This window comes from Aquila chrysaetos (assembly GCF_900496995.4).
Source record: "Aquila chrysaetos chrysaetos chromosome W unlocalized genomic scaffold, bAquChr1.4 W_unloc_7, whole genome shotgun sequence".
In the NCBI taxonomy this organism is placed as follows: domain Eukaryota; kingdom Metazoa; phylum Chordata; class Aves; order Accipitriformes; family Accipitridae; genus Aquila; species Aquila chrysaetos.
The window spans coordinates 369,086-378,220 of record NW_024470327.1 but is presented as its reverse complement, the minus strand read 5'-3'; the positions used below and the strand labels follow the sequence as shown (position 1 = coordinate 378,220).

The following is a 9,135-nucleotide window of genomic DNA, read 5'->3' as shown; positions in this document are numbered from 1 at the left end:
AATGTACAAATGATGCGCAGTGTAATTGCTCACCACCCGCCGACCGGCACCCAGCTAGTCCCCGAGCGGCAATTCCCCCGCCCCCACTTCCCAGTTCCTATACTAGATGGGACGGCACATGGTATGGAATACCCTGTTGGCCAGTTTGGGTCAGGTGCCCTGCCTGTGTCCTGTGCCAACTTCTTGTGCCCCTCCAGCTTTCTCGCTGGCTGGGCATGAGAAGCTGAAAAAATCCTTGACTTTAGACCAAACACTACTTAGCAACAACTGAAAACATCAGCGTTATCAACATTCTGAACTCAAAACATAGCACCGTACCAGCTACTAGGAAGACAGTTAACTCTATCCCGGCTGAAACTAGGACACTACAGACTTCACCAGCCATTGTCATGGACTCTGAGCCTGTACTGTAGTGAAATCAAAGCAGGTATTAGAAAAAAAAAGGAAAAAAAAAAAAAAAAAAGTGCTTTTCCAAAATATTTACAAGATTGGAAACAACACATGGCTGTGGGCAGGTGGGAATACAGAGAAATGGGCAGCGTGCATCTGGATTTAGGGTTTGTTCCGGGATTTGGGCAATGCTACGAGGCCTAAGGATTTGGGTTTGGGGGGTGCCACTGGGTTGAAAGCTGTTGAAAGCAGCATCTGCTCCAGTGGAAGCAAACCCTGTCCCTCCAGCAGTGCCAGCAGTGCATGTCGTAAGGTGCTGCACACCAGTGTGGTCATGCTGCACTCTCTGGATGGTTGTTTCAGCAGCTTGGGTCCCCGGCTGGCCACCCTAGAGAAGAGCTGGGGTGCTACCCTCAGGTGTTTTTAACTCACCCAGTTTGAGGTGAGATCATGTCTCTCACGTTTAGAATACTTTAGGATAGTACAAACCGTGCTGTCTGCTCTGCCTTGGTAGTCAATGATGTGCTTCTGTTTATCGTTGAATTGCCTTATTCCTTTTTTTGAATCTCTGATGCAGATCGCTCAGGGCCATTGATCGAGGCTGATTTTTTAATTGTGCCTGCTGTTTTGCTTGGCAGTGCTGCAGGAGGGAAGCCAGGCAGCGCTGCTCCACTACTGCTTGCAGAGGTAGCCATGGAGGAAAGAGGCTTTAGGAAATCCCTTCCCAAGTCCAGCTGAAGCTCAAGAGGTTTTCTGCCAGTGGAGTTGCTGCGGCACTTGCATCACTTCGCAAGGTCTCTAACTTTCCTTGGGATCACCTTAGTTTCTGCTCTGTAGGAGGTTGCTGGCAAGCATTGAATTCGCACAGCCTGTGCTCCTGTTGAATTGTCTCGTTGCTTTTTGTCACAAAGCAGTTTGTCAGAAAATGTCTAGTGAACGAGGCTTGTAGTGATAGTTCGCTATCTGGATATTCAGAAACAGGAGAGGGATGTAAGTTAACGTTTTTAAGCTGGATGGAAACAGCAGCTTGAATTTATTACATGTCTTGGCACCTGTCAGAGTAGCTCTGATAGCATCCTTTGCCTTCTAGCAACACCGGGTAAGATCATGAATCTTTAGTCCTGTGCTAGGTTTTCACCTGCAAACACTTCCGTGTACTTCTTCCTGCATCTGCTTTTGTCCCTGTAAAAGCAACAGCTGGTCTCTGGGTCTTTTGCTTTGTAGTCAATGATACTCTTTTGTAGTTTAGTTCATCTGCATTTCTCTCTTTCTCTCTGTCCTGTGAGAATTAACTCTATCGCAGCTGAACCCAGGACACTCTCTCACTCCCTCTGTTTTGGATAGCTGAATAATCTAGTAACCTGTTAAGTAGAAGATGAACCAGGCGCCTATTCCTGTACTAAAGAATGCAATGTCGGAGCGAAAGGCAGAAGCATCTCAATAGGACACATGTAACAATGCAATGTCATTGACAGTTTCGGCCGTGTTTGGCAGTGGTGGTTGCTGTAGCCCTGTGCTAGCTCTGTGGTTCTAGCTCAAACTCGGTGCAAAGGTTGCCTGTGAGGTTCTTGCTTGGTTCTGCCTGTGCCTTTGGTTGGCGTGGGGTCAATGTTTTTGGCTGGTGTGTGGCTTCCTGCCTTATCTGGTGGGCTGATTTGTCTGCTTTGGGAAGGTTTTGAGCTGTTGAACAGGTGGGACTGAGAGCAGGGAAGGCATCTGGCTTTGGGCTCTTGTGTGATTTTGTTAGTGCAAGGACACTGACTACTTTTTGGCTTATCCCTGTTGTTCAGTCCAGGTACATCAGCCTCCAAGAAAAGGAGAAGTCTGAAGGCAGCATCCTCCCCAGCAAGTTTTGTTCTAGGCGTCAGTCTGCCCGACGTCCACTGTGGAACTGGTGCCTGTGAAGAATGATGATGAGAGCTGCTGGGACTGCTTTCTCGAGGAAGAGCTGCAGGCTGAGCCTTGGGCCAGAGAAGTCCCAGCTCACAGGGATGGGCCTGCACAGGCTACGTAGAAGACGGACCACTGTGGATCTGGATCGGGGTGAGAGCCCATTGCCTTTACTTGAGATCCACTGTCTTGCCGTTGCCGATACGAGGCGTGGTGGGGTTGAAACTGAGTAAATCCCTGAACTGAGATCTGGGGGGGCCATTCCTGTAGTACCAAGGACTCCACCAGAAGCTCATGTCACAGTGCCCTTTCTTCAGCACACAGCTCGGCCTCGTGAGACTAGAGAACGTCCTGTTGCCTGTCTTTGTCCCATCCGATTCAGGGACTTCCCCATCCAGGGTCAGACGGCTTCCCAAGTTCTCAGATTAATCCTTTCCTGGGAACTTTTGATACTTGCTAGGCAGTCTGTTTTCTCTTGAACTGACTGATCCAGCAGAATTGTGCTTATGAAACCACAAATCTGGGATTTGAGGGCTTGTTACACTCAGAAATAAAGCAGGCTGCATCAGCGTGACACTAGGGATTGTTCTGCACAATGAAAGCTAAAGGGAGGCCATACATCCTTAAAGGCAGCTGTGGTTTAGACTCGATGAGCTACATATGCAACCCTTCCTACCTCAGCGTGTTCTCTAGTGTGGTTAAGAGATGTAGGTACATAAAATGTTCCAGGTATGAACAGAGGACATCAAGAATTGCAGTAGTGATAAGATCTATTTTTTTTTTTTTTTTAACTGGAATTGGATTCCCACCTCCAGCTTTTGAAGTCACTTTATCTGGCAGTTGTACAGCAGGATTCCTGATGGTGCAGTTCCACCCGTGGGAGGCAATTTGTAGCCTCCCATTTGCTATTGAAGAGCAGCTCAAATTGGAAATAGCCCCTGTTGCAGAGATGGGCCCCATAATGCTGGACTCTAGGGTTGTTAGCGAAGACAGTAAGATGAATGACTTCTTGAAGCTGTGTTTTCCACCGTCTTATCCGCACCCTTGAACACCATTTCCCCATAGTTACCAATTTCTTGCTCGTACGTGAAATTAACGCTTGAGTTTACCTCCTGACTCGCTAAGCTTATTTTGCTTGTTTTTTACCAAAAGATTGTGAAAATCAATTCACAATCATTCAGCAGGCTGCTGAATTATCTGCATCACGTACCCAATGCTGGTGGGTACCAACCTGCAGCTGCTTACAGGAATTGGACTTCTTCTCACTGACTAGATGGCAAGTGATGCTGTATGAGTCCCCTTATATGCAACACTGTGGGAAAGGAAAGATCTTTTAGTCCTTCTCCTGTTCTTCCTGTTCTTGCTTTTCCTCCTCCTCCTCCCCGACTAAACCTAGTTTAAAGCTCTCCATACAAGTCTGGCCAGCCCGTAGCCTCAGTAGCATTTACATATAGGAAATAATATGGATTTCTTTTTTTCCCCTCCCCTCAGCCCAGAGGATCCCACATAATTGTCCTCAGACTCCGAGGCAGAGAGAAATCCACAGAAGAGCAGTGGCCAAACAGCAAGCACAGAAGCAGCTGTAGCCAAAAGCGCCTGAGGATGGCAGGGCGCGTGCTGATGTGCAGAGAGCTAGGATGCTGAAGGGGTCTTAGTTTCATCTAAGTCCAAAACCTCAACACATGGTGGGGAGGGGCAGTGCCCCAGGGCCATGGCCGCGGTGGGAAGGCCGGACTGTGAGGTCACAGAGCCCCGCTGTGCCACGCCGTGATGTGCAGTGCTGTGCCACGGGCACCGCTCCAGCAGTGCCAGCAGCAGCGGCGGCAGCAGTAGCAGCAGCAGCGGCATGGTGCAGGCGTGGGGGGCCATGACCCCCGCCTGCCTCCTTATCCTCTTCGTGGTGTCCCTGCAAGCCTGGGTTGTCGGGGCTGCTCCGTGGCAAGCGCGGGGATTAGGTAGGCGGGCAGGCGAGGGCCAGCACCCAGCCCTGGCAGCGTGGCGCAGCACCCACCACACCTCGGGGTGACGGCGGGGCTGGGGTCGTGGTGTGGCAGGGCTGTGAGAGCAGCGGGGCCGGGCTGGGCCGGGTGAGCCGTGGCCAGCTCCACGGGCAGCGGGAGGCAGATGTCCCGCGGGGAGGTGCAGGGGGCTGCAGCCGCTGCGGAGGCATTTTCCAGGTGAACGGTGGGGCCGAGAGCAGCACCGCGGGGTGAGGAACCATCCCTAGAGCCAGCCCTGTGCTGCCCTGCCCCAGGGCAGCCTTCCCCTGGCCTGCATGTCGGGGCCAGAGCAGCACCGCAGGGGCCAGGTAGTAGCCTGCAGGAGCACTTCTTCCCCGGGCTGGTCACAGCTGTGCCCGGGGCCATGGCTCTGCCGCTTCCCCGGCTGGATCCTGGCTTTCAGCCTCGGGGACGTCCGTCCTTGGGAGATGTCTGCTCAGGAAAACAGGAGCATTCCTGCTCCTGCCCCTGCAGTGCTCTCCTCGGGTGAACCCAGGTCCCCCAGGCCCCTTTGCAGCTTTGGAAATCTCCACCCATGTCTGGGTCCCACGTCATTACCTGACCCCCCTCCAGTGACTGCAGGTCACTGAGAAAGAAGTAGATCACAGCCTCTAATGGAAACGTGCTTGATTACAGCTCTGCCTGTAGCCGATGGCCACCCGACTGCTCAGCCGGATCTTGTCTGGGAGCCTCAGGGCAACCCCACAGGTGTGTCACTTGAATGACCGGGCATTTAGGTTTTAATATTTGTTCATATGAAATTTAAGTTAGTAATTTCTTGGCCGATGCTTAGAGATGCAGAAGAGCGCAGAGAGGGAATGGGTCAGGCTCAGTGACGTGGCCTGGGGCGCTCTGCCTTGCAAAACATTCTTTCACAGCCTCTCTGACCCTGCACTGCTTCTAGTGCCTGCTGCAAAGCCAGCGGGCTTGTTGGGGTTGAGTTTAGAGCTGGTGTGAGCTCCGGGGAGTCCTTTCTGCCCACAGCTCTGTGCATCGTTTGTTTTAAACTGGCATGGTCCAGGCACCCAGTAACGGTCTGCACAGTGCTCCTGAGTGGCAGGGAGAGACGAGTGCTATGGCACAATGCTGTGTTTGAACTGCGTTCATTGCTGTTCAGATCTGAAGAAGTCTATAGAAATACTTCACGGGAGCTTCCCTGTTCTGTTTGTTTACAGACGTGGCTGGACGCAATGGATATCCAGCTTCCCAGCCGGGTTCCAGGGCTGACGCGCAGGGAGATCGCACGGGTACGTCATGGCTTTTTACTTCCTTTGAGAGCTGCCAGCTCAAAGCCCAAATGTGAGCAAGATGTCTCTCGCAGGTGTGAGAATATAGGCCTGCATCGTGTGTGCCGTGTTGCTATGCGATCCCCTTATATGTTCTGCTGTTCGGTATGACAGTGTATATCACAATGTATGACGGGAACTTCTCGTGGGTGTTTGGTTGCAGATGTGGGTACAGGGAGGGCTTTTCCAGCTTCTCGTCTGGGTCCTGCGCTGGAGCTCACCTGGCATCCCAGGGGTGAGTAGTCAGTCCTGACTGACTTCACAGACTAAGCGCTCGTTTTCAGTATGTTATTCTTGAGAAATTTAACTTTATACTTTCTGTTAAGGTCCTCAAAGAGCAAAGTATAAAGCTAAAGCTGAAATAGGAGAATCTTCCCAGCGGTCACCAGAAGTCCTAAAGGAAATCCTGGAGGAATTGGACAAAGCAGCACGTGGTGGGTATAACCGGAAGACTTGGGAAGCTGAGGTTTCAGGTGCATGTATGGACAAGCCGTAGCCTACGCAGCAGGAAGGGATCGATCAGAGCCTCACTGCGCTGACACTCAAATTTCACGCCTTGCAGGTGCTGGTGAGCTGTAGAGATGGTGCAGAGTCTCTGCTGCCAGTTGTGGTTCAGCTGAGCCCCAGGGACGGCTGCTGCCCCAGTTATAGCGTTACTGGCCAGAGCTGTTCTGGGCAGACGTTGGTATCCAGCTGGCAGGAACTGGCGGTGCTCACACCTTGAGTGTGTGAGGGACTTGGCTGAGGAGCTGATTCCTGATAAGCCATGAGAGGGCCAGCACCCTGCCAGTCGCTGGCGGGGAGAGTGCCCTTGGCCGGTGGACAGGATGCGCCGGGAGCTTGGGGTCACTGAGACCGGCAGACTTTGCCTGGGCTGCAGGCATCCCCTGGCCAGGATGGGAGCACCCCGGCTTCACAGCCTGGTCTAACCCCATTGTTCTCCTCGATGTCTGAGGACTCTCGGTGACACCTCGGGGTCAGGGACGGGTGAAAGCTGGACACCCAGCTGAAGGCCAGACACCTAACTTGAAGGCAGCTAAAATGAAGGGCTCTGAATTCGGTGTCGGGTGGTTTGGCTGTCTGTTTCTAGTTGTGTTCTAGATGACGTGGTTGTGGTTTTCCTCTTGTTTTGGGAGACTGTGGGCTCTTCGCTGCCACTTGTGAAAGTGCCCAGAATATGGTTGCAAGAGCTTGCGGTTCAGTCCACCATGCGTGTCTGTTACCCATACCATGTGGTGGAGTTGGTAGGATGGGAAGTGCTTCTCAGAAGGACTCTTTCCCCAGCTGAACTGGTTACAGCATCTTCCTGTCTTCTCTGAAGGAAGTAATTTACCATCATCTTGCAGTTTGCCAGAAATGCACTAAGTGGAACATGAACAAGATCACATGCAATCCCCTAGTCTCTCGGCAGGTCAGGATTTGCTGTCTCCTGGTAAACTGGGAAGTGTCTAGCGCTTAAATTTTTCTCCATGAATGGCACGTCGTTTGGACTAGTGACTAGGTGCATCCCCAAATGCCCAGGCTTTGTTTCTAAGCGTTATTAATGTATTTTGAGAAGTATTGCCTCCTGAAGATACCACGATCCTGATGAGGAACGGTTACTTCTAATTAAACTGAGCCACTTTCTTTCTAAAGAGATGGACCGCGAGACTGTGGAGAAGGAGGCGTTTCAGGAAGGAGATAGTCACGCAGCGCCAGTCTCTGATGAAAAAACAGGGGCAATTCAATCAACAGGCGTGCCAGGTAATTGCTGTCCTTCAGTCATCCAGTGTCATGAATCAAAATCACTGTGTGTCTGCAGCCTCTTCCCCTGGTGCCCGCTACTGCACATCTTGTCAGCAGCCAAACTATTAGTACAGAGTGAGTGTTCTAAAAGAAGCCAGGAACGGCTCTCTGAGGATGACTGTCATCTCTGGGGTGAGGAGGTTACTGCCATCGGTGTGCCAGAGAGACGCTCACTCGTAACCCTCTGTGGATGCAGTGAGATGCTCACCTCCCACCGCACCCTGTTCACAGGAATTTCAGAACTTTGCCGTTTTGGGAGTGAGGCCATCTGAACCACCCTCAGCAGACGATGGGAAATACGACTCTTAATCGAATGTGCCTCCTGCAATACCTGCATCCCAGAGCTTGCCCCGAGTCCCCCTAAGCACAACAGAGGGGGATCCCTCCTGTGAACTGAGGTCCAAAGGGATTCACTGACGGATCGGGCATGGGCTTAGAGGGAACCTGTGCCACCCTCCTGCATCTTCTGTGCCTGAGCCATGCTGAGGCTTTACCTTTCTCTGATTCTTGGCAGTGGCAGTGCTGTCCAGCCCTGGAGAAGCCCACCACGCCAGGAGATATGAATTTTCTCCAAAGAATGCAGGTAATTAGCAGTCTTGCAGAGGGCCATAAGGGGAAGACAAGTCCTGAAACCTGGGGGCATGCAAGCAGTGGCCATGCTGGAGAAAAGGCGAAGCAGGAGAGCAAGGTTGAGGTGTCTCCCGAGAGGGCCTGACTCCATCCCCTCGGGGTGTGGGTGCTGGGCTGGGGAGAGAGCTGGGGCTGGCACTCCCTGAGGCAGGGATGCTTTTTGTCTGTCTCACTCAAAGAGGCGATTGGTCAAACAGCTGCGCTCCCCCACACGCTCTCCATCTGGCCTCATGAGTTCTGTTCAGTGGGACAGCTTGTCCCAAAGGGTCAGAGAGAGCCTGCAGGCAGCACCACTAGCAAGCCTTGGAGAGTGAAGGTGGGTGAGCGCAAAAGAAATTGTGTGCAAATGTGAAGGGTGGCCGAGAAGGGGGGGCAAACCCGTGACACTGGGAAAACTGGATTACGGCCATGCCAGAGTGTAAGCAAAGCTCTGAGGAGAAAGAGAGGCTCCAGAGTGCATTGATTTGCAACGGCTTTGGGAGTTTCCTTTGCTTCTACTGAAACCAAGGAAACATTGCAGCCCCAGCATGTTCGCTGGTGCAGAGATGCTAACAAAGTGAGAACGAACATTTCCGGGCCATGTCAGACCTCCTGTGAGATTACCAGTAGTGTGCAGGACACACTAATGCACAGAATTGTTCCTCCAGGTGTGGGTGACAAGAGAAACACAAATGCTATGGATCCTCAAGATTTCCGGTACTACTGCATAGAAGGTGCCGTGGCGGTCTTGGGCTCCGTGCTGTTTGGGATGATATTGTGTTGTGTGATCTGTCTGTGGAGGAAGAGACAACGGTGAGTTGTTTGTTGGGAGGGTTTTTTGCCAAACTTCTGTATTAGATGGCTGCTATTAGCCATGAAGCATTTAGAGGTAGGGTATTCTGGAGTGCCGAGTCAGTTACTGGCCAAACTCTACTGAGATTTCTGCTGTAAGATGTTTTATCTGGCCTCTCGATTCATGGGCACTCTTTTGTGAAACCCCTTCCTCCTGCGGCAAGTGTTAGTTAAAAGTGACCCTGCCTCGACAAGAGCAGACCCAGTGACAGACATAGGATGAGCAAGGTCAGGAAGAAAAACGAGGGATGACATTGCCATAGAAAGTGAGAAGCGCAATAGTGACATCTTCCTGCCAGTGAACCTACCAGCAGAAATCGCCC

At 51.9% G+C, this 9,135-nt stretch overlaps 2 protein-coding genes across 5 annotated transcripts in view; both read left to right on the top strand.

Moving 5' to 3' along the window:
• The first annotated feature begins 2,036 nt into the window (after nucleotides 1-2,036).
• On the top strand, nucleotides 2,037-7,979 carry LOC115337832. Of its 4 annotated transcripts, none has more exons than XM_030006253.2 (7): nucleotides 2,039-2,433; nucleotides 4,917-4,988; nucleotides 5,456-5,527; nucleotides 5,730-5,801; nucleotides 5,893-6,000; nucleotides 7,202-7,309; nucleotides 7,872-7,960. In XM_030006253.2, exons 1-7 carry the CDS (start codon nucleotides 2,298-2,300, stop codon nucleotides 7,940-7,942), a joined length of 639 nt encoding a protein of 212 aa, XP_029862113.1. In that variant the 5' UTR covers nucleotides 2,039-2,297; the 3' UTR covers nucleotides 7,943-7,960. The 4 variants fall into 4 exon arrangements, with proteins under 4 accessions (XP_029862115.1, XP_029862113.1, XP_029862112.1 ...); XM_030006252.1 differs by having other exon boundaries at nucleotides 2,050-2,433; nucleotides 7,866-7,979; XM_030006254.1 differs by lacking the exon at nucleotides 2,039-2,433 and adding an exon at nucleotides 4,133-4,235 and having other exon boundaries at nucleotides 7,866-7,979.
• Nucleotides 7,980-8,369: 390 nt separating this feature from the next.
• The window catches only part of LOC115337831 (E3 ubiquitin-protein ligase RBBP6-like), a 123,287-nt gene continuing 122,521 nt past the window's right edge, over nucleotides 8,370-9,135 (top strand). Inside the window, exon 1 of the mRNA XM_041121673.1 lies at nucleotides 8,370-8,773. The gene's annotated coding sequence lies outside the window, so the exon portion shown is untranslated. The remainder of the gene's footprint in view (nucleotides 8,774-9,135) is intronic.

What these genes read in the sequence shown, in the direction of transcription:
- LOC115337832 (XM_030006252.1), top strand. Translation starts at nt 2,298, where the DNA reads ATGATGATGAGAGCTGCTGGGACTGCTTTCTCGAGGAAGAGCTGCAGG. An exon ending in CACTGTGGATCTGGATCGGG is followed by an intron (nt 2,434 to 4,916) that starts GTGAGAGCCCAT and finishes GCTTGATTACAG; the next exon opens with CTCTGCCTGTAGCCGATGGC. An exon ending in ATTGGACAAAGCAGCACGTG is followed by an intron (nt 6,001 to 7,201) that starts GTGGGTATAACC and finishes TTCTTTCTAAAG; the next exon opens with AGATGGACCGCGAGACTGTG.